This window comes from Schistocerca piceifrons, chromosome 10, assembly GCF_021461385.2.
Source record: "Schistocerca piceifrons isolate TAMUIC-IGC-003096 chromosome 10, iqSchPice1.1, whole genome shotgun sequence".
NCBI classification, from domain to species: Eukaryota; Metazoa; Arthropoda; class Insecta; order Orthoptera; family Acrididae; genus Schistocerca; species Schistocerca piceifrons.
Window position 1 is genome coordinate 53104126 of NC_060147.1, and position 13328 is coordinate 53117453.

Below are 13328 nucleotides of genomic sequence, written 5' to 3' on the forward strand. Positions count from 1 at the left end.
TGAATTCGAAAACCAGAAAATTAAGAATTATTCTTACGAGGTGTTACTCACCAAATACAAAGGCAGGTAGGCTACAGCTACTAGGGAAGACTTAAAAAAAAATTAAATACAAACATAGAGGAAGTTTATCTCTCTCAACCTCGGTTTTATTAATACGTTTTCGTGAGTGAAAGTTTGCCGTTATACCAATTTTACATCCATCTTTTTTTCTAATACATAGACTGTGATAAAACTGAAATACGACAAAAGAATAACTGAATTATAATTGTACACTGAAGGGAATATTTTTCGAGTTATTCTTTCACAATTAGCGGGGGTTTTGTATAGCAATATCTTTGCTCGGGTCTTCACTAGCTTTTATTTCATTTTTCACGCCTTGCCGTTTTTGACACAACAAAAATGTATGAGACAAGCTCATACTTCAAATTGTTATTAAGAGCGTAGAAATGTGGATCAGCAGTGTCCATCAGCATTGCGTTATATAACAAGAGATGGTTAATTTCTCGTAAGGACATAAGCAAGAAACCCGACCGTCGAGTGATCCACTGAAAATCTCAATCCATGGAACAAGTTTTGACTGAAGACGGTAAAGTGACAATAATGAGGAAGACTTCCAGGCGAAGAGGTGTGTTTCTTAACCGAAAAATGTGGGGAAATCTGAAAGGTTATTTTTCTACTGCTGGTGTTGCGTTAATAATCACATTTTTGTTAACCTCTTTCAAGGGCCTGGTCGCAGAAGAAATTTTGTCCAGGAAAATATTACATTTCTCAGAGAACTGCAAACCACACTACAGGAGAAGAAGACCGCTGCAAAGGTGCGAACTCGACGTAAAGCTCAGAATCAAAGATCCTCAAAATCATCGAAAGTGGGCGTAAGTTTTCTTTTTACGATACACTGCACTCATATAGATTATCATTATAATGTGTTTATGTAAGGTGACCATATTTTCTAGACTCAAATTCGGGACATTAACATATTTCCTAGGCCCAAATACGGGACACATTAAAAATTTTGCAAAATAGGCTATATTTATTCATTATATGAGAAGAAGGTTTCAATTAAATGTAATAAATACAAAATAACAGTTAAATTTGTTACAAAGAAAAGCACATTTACATCTTATTAATACCATCTAAGATGAATGACTGTGATCAGGGCAACTGTATTTATCAGTGCTGTGAATTTTCTTTATCAAGCCTGTATTTTTCAACAAATTTCATCATAATTTATTCTACTTACTAACATTGCTTTCATGGTTTCTACAGCCAACTGTGTTTTGTCACTTGTCCATATATTGTTCATGTGGGAAAATACCCTTTCAGTAGCAGCATTAGTGCCAGGAAGGCAGAAAAGAAACTCCACTAGCTTGAGTACATTTGAGAATGGCACATGATTCTGGCTAAAATGAGACATCATCTCAACCCATCTTTGACCTGGAACAGTGTTGTTGACACAGCTAAACTTATCAAACGTAATACACCATAACACAACGTAACACAAAATTCAATCTGATATAATATGGCGAACACAGATGACAAATGGTAGTATCCTAGGGACCAGCATACACTGCGTTGGCGACGCCAAAGTCAACGAGAGCGTATATTACTGTTCGTCTGTTCGAGTTACTTTGTATTTCGTCTGCATGTTTGCCATAAAACCTCCTCTGTCTCTTCCATGGCTAACAGAAAATATGCAGATTTCTTTCTTCTTCTGTTCGAGTTACGGTTAGAACCGTTTCGACCGCACGAATGCGTTCAAGTGCAACTTTTTCCCAGTTGCCGTCGTCTCTGACTGCCCATTAGCTGTCCGAGCTGCGGCCAACACGTGTTTGCACAGTAGAAACAGTTCAATAACGATTTCGACAATTTGTCGTACCCTCTTGTCAAACAATTTCCCACCATGACTAAAACTAATAATAAAATATACCGATACAGGTGAAATGAATGTCTAATTCGGGACAAATTGGGTCATGATTGTTAATTACCTTTGAAAAAATTCGGGACAGACACACAAAAATCGGGACTGTCCCGAAAAAAACGGGACGGATGGTCACCTTAGTTTATGTGACTTGCTTTTTAAGGAGTATGCACACGTAACTGCATACTTGACACGCACACATGGTCAAGCGTGCACAAATCCCTCACGCCTCCACACGGTTCAAGCATTCATGCACAAGCATTAGCTCGTATCCGAAGTACGTCGAACTCAGAAAACGATGCGCATGCATGACTTGTCTAAGATCACGAATTACTTCACAAGGAAATCGAATTTTCCGCACTGTACTGGCTGCGTTGATGAAAAACATGCAGTAACGAAGGTGAGCAAGTGCTCGTGGCTCTTAAGGAATGCATTTTAGAGCCTATGTTTGCTCACAATTTTTTCTTGTTTTGGGCAATCAGCGCCTCTTCCCAAAATTCAGAAATCAAAGACCTTTCAGCACAAGCTACTTGTTTCATACTGCAGTAAAGAAATGTTCGTAGCTATTACGGTAGCGGTACGCATTTTAGAGTCCATGTTTGCAAGACTTTTTTTGCTTCAAATGGTCGTTCCTTTCGCATCTCTGAATATTGACCCCCTTCTGGGAACCCTGTATAGTTCCTTTACCTGCAAGTGGCTTATTCTGTTTTAATTACAAACTTACAGTACTGCTCTACCTGCTGTAGCAGATGCAAGTCCTTGGGTTCGATTTCGGCTCAAATAGCAGGATAGTGTATGGCAGTATTCTTCTGAATAGGAGACTTTTGCATGTCGTTGAACATCTGAAAGAGACTGAAGTCGCAAACAGTTGCCGAAAACTGTCATATGTATTCACAGGAGACGGTGCTTTTACTTTGAAGACTGACACTCAAAATGGTTCAAATGCCTCTGAGCACTATGCGACTTAACTTCTGAGGTCATCAGTCGCCTAGAACTTAGAACTAATTAAACCTAACTAACCTAAGGACATCACACACATCCATGCCCGAGGCAGGATTCGAACCTGCGACTGTAGCGGCCGCTCGGCTCCAGACTGTAGCGCCTAGAACCGCACGGCCACTCCGGCCGGCAGACTGACACTCCAAAACCAGTTTTTCTCCTAAGTTAATTTGTTCTCTGTGTATTTATCTTTCTTATTACTACATATTTCTCTGCTGCTCGATTAATTGCTGTATACCTGACAAGAAGATCATATGTTGCGTCCCTGTTTGCTGTTTCATGATAAGCGTTTGATTTGACATTCCACAGGAAAGGCTTAACTTTCTTAATCATGAATAAAATCTTCAGCAGTTCGCGGTTGATGCATTTCAAATTTTTTGAAAACTCATAACTGACTTATGCTTGGACAACCCTCCCTATTGTTCATGGGCGTCCGCCGAAATTATTCCAGTGTGTGGGGGAGCAAGATTCTAAAATTGCCATTTTTTATTGTATCCCATACCATAATTGTTCACTCAGTAATTGTTCTAGCTAGATTACATTCATACTTGAAAGATGAGAATGTTTTCATGCCTACCTTGAAGGTAAACCTATTTGCGTTATTTAAATGAGTATGGATATGACACATTTTTGAGGTTGATGATCTAAAATTATATACTTTCATGATTAAACCTGAAAGATGTTCAACGAAATGGCCAATAAGTTAATGAAATAAAGCATAAAATATATTTTTATTCAAATCCAGATAATGTTTAGCTGATTTGAATGTGAAAATTGCAAAGCGGGAAAAAATCGAAAATAGAATAATGCTGGTTATAAACAAAACTAAACTGTCATGAAGAACCCTTCACTAATATGCCTCGAAAGTGCAAATGCAGAAAACAAATTTTAAAAATGCTTATACATTTTTATCTAAAACTCTGCTTAAAAAAATACTTCAATTCACTCTGATAAAAATCAGTTTCAATCATATCAAATGAATGTTTACTAATTACAGTTCAAAATAATAAAATAATTATTTCCCTGACAAGAGCTGATGATGAAAAGAAAAACCACATCTGCTATGAAATTGCACAAATAATCTTGTTTGAAGGCGAATAAAAAACAATCGCTGAGATAGTTGCCCAAATTTGTCAACGAAAAAATTAGTAAAATCAGATTTTTCAGTCACTTTTGTTCAGAGAACACTTAGCATGGACTCACATAACTTCTTTTCGCTCACTTTAGAATACAACCACAGTTTATTTTTCCTGTAGCACTGAAGGACCGTTGAATTGTGCATGTAGTAGTACGCAAAGCACCAGCAATTAATACGCCCTTTTTCATTGCAGGAAAAAAATTGTATGTTTATCAATAACATCGATGATTGACACATTTATAGGTATTTGTGCTCTCGCAGACTAAAAATCAGTCCACAGAGCTGTTTCAGAGAAGAAGTTGTCGATATTATAACAGTTTTGAGCTGTTTTAGCCAAGGAAACACTTTGCTTTGCCGAGCTGTAAATTGATGATGATGATGTTTGGTTTGTGGGGCGCTCAACTGCGTGGTTATCAGCGCCCGTACAATTATCCAATCTTTGCTCAGTCCAATTTCGCCACTTTCCTGGATGATGATGAAATGATGAGGACAACACAAACACCCAGTCATCTCGAGGCAGGTGAAAATCCCTGACCCCGCCGGGAATCGAACCCGGGACCCCGGGCTCGGGAAGCGAGAACGCTACCGCGAGACCACGAGCGGCGGACGAGCTGTAAATTACCAAGTACATATGTCACAGCACACTAAACTTCTTGTGATTATTTGCGACGAGAGAAACACTGGTTCCCATTCTGTGCGCATCCAGATGTCAGATACGTGACGAAAATTGATGAGTAGTGTGATTTGAGAAATACCGTGAAGAACAACTCACAATATTGGTAACTACCAATATTCGTCCACCTAATCCAGATCAAATATATCGGAAAATAAATGTCGGAAGTGATTTTTTTAACAGGAAAGAAAAGACTGCTGGAGAACTCCCAAGATAGCGGAAAGTTGACGGGTCTGTAACCTTGTATCCTTCTGCCCTAAGTCCTAATTATTTAGAAATGGATTCGGCTGACGATTTGTGACGAATTCTTTACTATTTAAAACATCAGTCGCTGACTCCAGCCTGCCATGAAGAATGTAAATGACAGTTGTTTCTGGCATTAGCCTGCTAAAACCTATGGGACTAGTCTCATTTCGTGTTTGAATGTCCGGAACTGGCAGCAGCGTGCCCTTGTGTTAAAGAAACATGATACACTGACTAACCAAGTTACCTTTAGCAGGCTACACTTCCTTCCAGCATTATGAAATGACGAAACTGAGAGTATCGCAAGTGTGTACCAACATCGATTTATCATTTCCTATTGTGTTACCAGTAGGATTTTGTAGCTTACTACCACTGTGTATCCTGTGATACATCTTCGTGGATGTAAAATTTGTTTTGTCGGAATCATTTGCTAAGCCTATGTAACTTTGCAACAAGGTACGACTTAAACCAATGTATACTCTGAATTGTCAAAACCTGTAATACACAGTAAGTTATCCGGTGTTGAGACAGTTGCATGGGCCCGTTTCGAAAGCCAATAAATTAAAATAAATGGCGAAATGTACTCTTGGATCTTGTGATAAAGACAACAAAGCTGCTGTGAAAGAAACCATTACGACATAGCGCAGTGTACACGGGCGCACGTGGCGTTCTATGTAACCATAACAATCCTCCACGGAGCGATGTGGTTAGCTGTTGTTCGAGACTGCGACGGTGACTCCGGTACAGTTGGGATACACCTCTTAGTCAGCCTTGACAACAGTACTTCGAAGCTCATAGAGGAAGTTGGCTCGGCACACAATAGCGTCTTGCCTCCGTTTGGTCCGTAGTACAACGGCGTGCTCATTATTATGCAAGGGAGAGCGACTAATAAATGAAAGAAGCCCGCGTTTAACCCTAGAACGGTCGGGTTGGGTCTGTGAGACCCACTGGTTTTTGTTTCACTGAGTTTATGTTATAGTTGTTGATTTGACTCGAGCGCCCTGCTGCCTTTCTGAAACATCCGAGAGAAAGCATTATTGTCGTGAATAAGGTTTTTCTTTGTTTAGTCATTGTTTGGCAGTCTTTCAAAAGGCGCGAGGGTCTGTCAGACTCAGCCCGACCGTTTACGTAACCAGTTTCTGCCGGTGCAACCCCATTTTTATGTTGGTGTATCATTGAGTATCTAGTTATTTTGTGAACTATATGTGATGCCCTAACACCGAATTATCATTGTCAGTAGTCTGCAGTATCACGTGGCAACAGAAAGTCTTTCTTACAGTGAAATTTGCAGAATTTTGTATGATGATCAGACTGAAGCAGACGATTCTGGTGCGGACCCAGACTTCGAAATAAATAGTTATCATGACAGCAATAGTGAAACAAGCGTTGACGAAGAGGAAGATGTTCAGTCATCTGCTGACACCGATGCACCTGCTATTGCTGATTCAAGTACAGCTCCTCTAACTGACTCACGTACGTCACCTATATGCTATTACAAAGGAAGGAATGAAGCAACTAAATGGCGAAAAAGCATTCGAACAAGACGTCACAATACAATTACAATGCATTTGCCTGGAAGTATTCGAGCTGTGATGGATGTACACTCACCGCTAGAATCATGGCAGTTATTTTTTAGCAATGCATTGATTGATACAGTTCTTGAATCAACAAATATCTATATTGATTCAGATCGAAACAATTATGCAAGTGACCCGAACATGGCTAGGCCTACCAGTTTTGATGAACTGAAGGCATATTTTGGCCTACTTTACTTAGCTGGAACATTGCATGGCGGTAAAATGAATATTGAAGACTTTTGGAATACAGATGGGACAGGAATAGAAATCTTTCGTGCGGTATGTCACTGAAGAGGTTCGTATTTTTGACTCGCTGTATCAGGTTTGACAACATCCATACAAGGGAAGAAAGAAAAGCACAAGATAATCTTGCTGCCATAAGAACCATTCTTGATATGTTTGTCTCCAACTGTAAAGCATATTTTGCTCCGTCAGAAAACGTTACTTTGGACAAAATGCTCGTTCCATACAGAGGCAGGTGCAGGTTCAGGATGTATATTCCAAATAAACCTGCCAAGTATGATCTCAAGGTCTTCATCCTGGCTTGTTCTAAAACGTACTACGTAAAACATTTGGAAGTTTATACAGGTGCACAACCCCAAGGACCGTACAACGCCAGTAATAAGGCAGATGATGATGTTTTCCGTCTTGTAGACCCAGTAAAAGGGTCTGGAAGAAATCTGACGATACACAGTTGGTTTACTTCTTACTCAACCGTCAAAAAACTATTACAAGAAAAGAAAATTACTGGTGTTGGTACGTTAAAAAAATAAGCTTGAATTTCCGTTTGACTTTTTACCCAAAAATCCTAAAGAGAGTAAGTACTCAAATATGTTTGAATTTCAGGAAGATGTCACATTACTCATATATATATGCCAAAACAGAACAAATCATTACTCCTTTTGTCGTCAATGCACCATGATGATGAAATTGACAGTGACAGCGGTGGAAAGAAAAAACCAAGTGTAATAACGTACTACAACAAAACCAAGGGTGGCAAAGACGTCGTTGATGCTATGTGTGGTGAATATACTGTTGCTAGAGGAACAAGACGGTTGCCTCTGTGTCTCTTTTTTCAGTTGTTGAACATTGCGGCTCTCAATGGCTACATTGTGTTCAAAGCCAACAAAAATGTATCAGTTAGACGAGAATACCTCAGAACACTAGGCAAGTCTCTCATAACACCATATTTGACAATGCGCGCAATCCAACCAAACCTCCAGCGCGATATTCGCAGGCTTGCCTCTAACCTCTCCAGTACCGAAGAACAAAGAATAGTCGAAGATCCACAACCAGGGAAAAGGGGAATATGCTACAAATGCAAGGACAGCAAAACTAAATACTTTTGCAAAGTTTCCAAATTGTGGTTATGCTTGGCGCATGCAGAAATGGTTTGCGGCGACTGTTTTGAAAAGTGATAACTTTAGAGGATGATATTTCATGAACTATTCTTCAAATTCATGATTTCCATTTATATAACGAAAGTTCATCATTTTTGCTTCTTATTTCTACAACTTACTCTCATTTATATTCTTATTTCAGTCAAATTTACTTGTATTTTCAGTTTACTGTCATTTAGTACTACAAAGATGTGTGTGTTTCAGTTTTTTTTTTTACAGTAATTGTTGTATGTTGCAGAAAGCTGAACTAAAGTCACTATAGCATTTAGTAGGACCTAATCAAAATAAAAATTCGTCATTTGATCTAAACATACTGTTTGTCATTTGTTACAAGTGATTTATTTATTGGGTCCCACAGACCCAGCCCGACCGTTCTAGGGTTAATAATAGAGTGTACCTGATGTTACACTTTCTAATTGCTGACTGCTGTGTGTAGGAGTAATTTCTGTAGTACCGTACTGTCTCGCTGCGATCAGCCGCATAGTTCTACAATTGGTGAGAGGTTTTGCGGAATCTTTTCTAGAAGTGTATGAGAATTCTTAATGAATAAAAACTCTGTACTCCACTTTCGAGGGGGGGGGGGGAGGGGGGGGAGAAGGTTGCAAATGGTATTGTTACTACGAACACTCAAGTACACACATGTATGCTTGTGCAGTCTTCCATAATTTGAAAATCGATCAAGAGTAATTAGAATTCGAACAAGCATCAAGCAGCTTATATATTCTCAATGCTTGTGAAAATACACTGGCGCAAAAAGCCGTAACAGGAAGAAGGAGTTGTGAGACGTAAAACAAAATTGGTAGGCGTGTTTCTAAATCTGAAATATGATGTCTGCAAATTTTGCACCATTCACATAAGAGTGCCATTAGTAGCTTCACTGTGAGAATGCAAATCAGATTTGATTTAAGTACACGTTCTGGCAGTCGTGAGCATTAGTGACTTTTGAGATTGGACGTTCTGAGATGATGTTAGTCAAGAATGGCTTTAAGGGGCAAAGACACCGTTATCAACACCTTACTGAATCTGCGGGCAGCTGGATGTCCTTCTGTGTGCTGAAAGACTTGGCAGGAATGTAGCTGCTGTATGTGACAGCTGATAGCTGTGATCGCGAGAATGTACGGTCGCAAGGAGAATGCTCCAGATGGCCACGTGGCACTACCCAGAGGGGAGACCATTGCGTTCAGCGTATGGCTCTCGCGCATCGTACTGCAGCTGCAGTAGCAATCTGAGCAGCAGTTGGCATCACAGTAACACAACGAAGTATTTCAACAAATCGGTTCCTTCAAGGCCAGCTCTGAGCCAGACCCCTGTCCCCCACCATTCCACATGACACGGCATATGAAAGGGTGGTGGAGGAAGGGGTGGGGAGCAATCAGGGTATAAAGGAGTTGGGATGTAGCAAAGATGCTCATCAGGCACGCACGCACACGCACTCCGCTGCTCGACTCGCTGCGGCTCACTTCGTTACCGTCCATCGCACACGCCAATGCCACTAGCCCAACACCATGTCGGGACACTGAAAGGGAGGTAAACTTGCTGCTGTGGCCCAGCTTCTGCTCACGCTGGCAGGAGATGGCCGTGGCAACAACAAGAAGAAACGCAGCCGACCGCAGCACAAGAGGCAGTGCTACCGCTGCCAGAAGATCGGACACATCACCAGTACGGGCCAGGATGCAGTCTCATGTTTGAAATATGCCAAGGCACATGACACACGTGATTGCGACAAACCACCAGACGTCGCATCAACGTGCGTCAACTGTAGCCACGTGCACACTGCAAACGCTCGCAGCTGCACATACTTGAAGTAGCGGACATCAACCACCAAGAAAGCAGTACTTGGAGAAGAGGCAGTGGTCCCGCCACCCCCTCCCAAAGGGGGAAACGGAGAGGCTGCAATCTCGCCCAGCGGCGCTGTGGCCGTCCTCAAAGCTGCGATGGTGGCAGAGAGGGTAGCAATGCAGAAGGAGATCGTCGGTCTCCACCGGCATCTGCAAGAGTTGCGGGAAGAACTCAGGACACTGCAAAAGAAGAGACCTGCCCCCGATGCCACCCCCACGGTGGTACGATAAGCTGGGGAGGGATGTGTCTACACAAACGGACGTCCCCCAGGAACCTGTAGCAATACAGGAGACCAGGGAGACGCCCATGGACGTGGTGCAGCCTGTACCGCAGCCACCGCCAGATGTGGAGAAGAAGACGCAGCAGGATAAACAAGATCAAGAGGGAGGAGGGATGCACTCTGAAGTCATACCTTTCCCGGACATCATGAACCTGCCTGTGATACTCAAGAAGATTGCAACCATGGTGCGAGATGGGCGGTACGATGTCCACAGAAACCCTTACCTTTTCATGCAAGCGGAAGGGAAACAGAAGCCACCACTTCCACACCGGCCATTTGAGCTTCGTGGTGGATGTCGAGCAATTATGCTCGAATTCGTCACGAAGAAGGACCTTCACACAATAAACTCGAACCCAGTCTTCACGCTGCGCGACTGGAGCTTCATTTTGGAGGATGCGGTCGCGCGGCTGAAGAAAGAAGTCCGCGATGGAGAGAGGAAGCTCTCACCCGAGCTGGAGTCTGCACTGAATAACATTGCGTACGAGGGGAAGAAGAACCAATACAACGTCAACAGCCAACTCCACTGCCAGCATGCCTGCATGCTGGCAACCAGGATTTATCACCCATACCACGCAAGGACCATCCACAACGAGAGGCACAACTAATCCATCCCGTAAGGATCTTGGAGGAACAGCTATCCACAGCTTAGACTCCAAACCTGGGGCCAAGGACTAGGCCTGTATGTACAGCGTCAGCGTCAAAGATGCTCATTCTACAGGTATCACCTGAAGATGACGGCAAGGTACGCTGTCGAAATATCGTGTTATAGAAATAACTGCACCCAGGTGGACATCATAGAATACTAAAAACACTACTTAAGTAATGCTCAAAGATCTAGGACCATTGCCAGATAGGATTAATAGAGCAAATGGAGAAGATCCAAAGAAGAACTGTGTGTTTCATCACATATTCTTTTAGTGAGCACAAAAGTGTTCCAGAAATTCTCACGCAACTCCAGTGGCACGAGCTAGAAAAGAGGCAATGTGCATCGTGGTGCAGTTTACCATTAAAATTGCTGCAGCATATGTCCCTAGAACAGTAACTTATATATTGCTTTCTCCTATGTATAACTCGGAAAGAGACTGTGAAGGTACAATAGAAAGATTTGAGCTCACACAGAGGCCTACCAACAATTATAGATGTACCACAGTTGTGTGGGGCTGTTTGACAAGTAGGATTCATTAACATTTCTTAAATCCCATCAGGACAGAGCTCTTCCAGATATGTGGAATGAGCTAATGTATACATTAACAAAAGCGAAGCTACCTTTAGAGATTTAATCTGTGCATTGCGTTTCTAATATTGGAAAGTCCTAAGTGGAACAAAACACTGAGAATTGTAGAGGCAGCCACTCACTTCTATATTATACTCCGTAAGCCACTTTATGGTATGTGACAGAGGATTCTTCCTGTAATCCAGTAACTTTACCTACGCCATTTGTCAATGCTGCACTGGAAGTATAGCTGTCAGTAAATTGTATTACTTGAGTAAAACATATTACTTTTAGTTTCTCTGATTTTCTCATTAGAACTCATAGGAGTTAATCAACCATTGTTCTTCCCACACACTATTTGTGAATGGTACAGAGTTGTATGTGTGAGTAAGAATATGTTTCTGACCTCTTCTTGGGATGTACACTCTCAAAATTTGAACAGTAACTTGTAGTTACTGCAACTTGAGCCTGTTGAGCATTTCCATATATTCCTAACACATTTAATGGAAAACCAGTAAGCCCCCACCCACCATTCTTTAAAGAATTGAACTCTCCAAGTATAAAATGTCATAACTCATGAACTATATGTCGTACAATGTAATTTTACAGGTAAATTCAGTGGTATATTTGAATACTGTCTACAAAATGTGTTGTGAACAAAGTTATTAGTAAAGAGTTAATAAATTAAAATGCTGTGCCTGATGCTCCAGTTTTACTGCATGAACAGCAAAAATGTAATAGCCAATTAACTTTTTTCCTTTCATCATTTTGTGGAGGGAGTCAGCAAGAAAAAGTTTCATAAATGTTTGAAATTATGTATAAAGTGATTTGGAAGTCAGTAAGTGTTCTCATTCTCAAGTACTTTATGTACACTCTAAGACAAAAAGAAACAATGATGCATCACAAAGTAATTATCCAAATGGGACAGAACTCAGTAATCTGATGTACATGTAAAGCCAAACAAATGATTCCAGTTACAGAAAACTTGGATGATTTACTCAAGAGAATGAGCTTCACAAATTGAGCAATTCAATAAAATGTTGGTCCTCCTCTGGCACTTATCAAAGCAGTTATTTGGCTTGGCACTGATTGGATGTCCTCCTGAAAGATACTGTGTCAAATTCTGGTCAATTTGCATGTTAGATCGTCAGAATCCTGAGCTGGTTAGACTGCTTTGCCCATAGTGATCCAAATGTTCTCAAATGGGGAGAGATCAAGTGACGTTGCTCGCCAAGATAGAGCTTGGCAAACATGAACACATGCAGTAGAAACTCTCACCATGTGTGGGCGGGCATTTTCTATGTGAAATGCAAGCCTAGGATGGCTTCCTATGAAGGCAACAAAATGAGGTGTAGAATATCATTGATGTGTTACTGTGCTGTAAGGGTGCCTATGATAAGCCCCCACCCACCATTCTTTAAAGAATTGAACTCTCGAGTATAAAATGTCATAACTCATGAACTATATGTCGTACAATGATGTAATTTTGCAGGTAAATTCAGTGGTATATTTGAATACTGTCTACAAAATGTGTTGTGAACAAAGTTATTAGTAAAGAGTTAATAAATTAAAATGCTGTACCTGATGCTCCAGTTTTACTGCATGAACAGCAAAAATGTAATAGCCAATTAACTTTTTTCCTTTCATCATTTTGTGGAGGGAGTCAGCAAGAAAAAGTTTCATAAAGATTTGAAATTATGTATAAAGTGATTTGGAAGTCAGTAAGTGTTCTCATTCTCAAGTACTTTATGTACACTCTAAGACAAAAAGAAACAATGATGCATCACAAAGTAATTATCCAAATGGGTCAGAACTCAGTAATCTGATGAACAGGGTGTTTCAAAAATGACCGGTATATTTGAAACGGCAATAAAAACTAAACGAGCAGTGATAGAAATACACCGTTTGTTGCAATATGCTTGGGACAACAGTACATTTTCAGGTGGACAAACTTTCAAAATTACAGTAGTTACAATTTTCAACAACAGATGGCGCTGCAAGTGATGTGAAAGATATAGAAAACAATACAGTCTGTGGGTGCGCCATTC

At 40.9% G+C, this 13328-nt stretch overlaps 1 protein-coding gene across 1 annotated transcript in view; it reads left to right on the forward strand.

Moving 5' to 3' along the window:
- The window catches only part of LOC124718685, a 34369-nt gene that overhangs the window by 9893 nt on the left and 11148 nt on the right, over nucleotides 1-13328 (forward strand). Inside the window, exon 2 of the mRNA XM_047244309.1 lies at nucleotides 724-872. Coding sequence (XP_047100265.1) covers nucleotides 724-872 — 149 coding nt within the window. The remainder of the gene's footprint in view (nucleotides 1-723; nucleotides 873-13328) is intronic.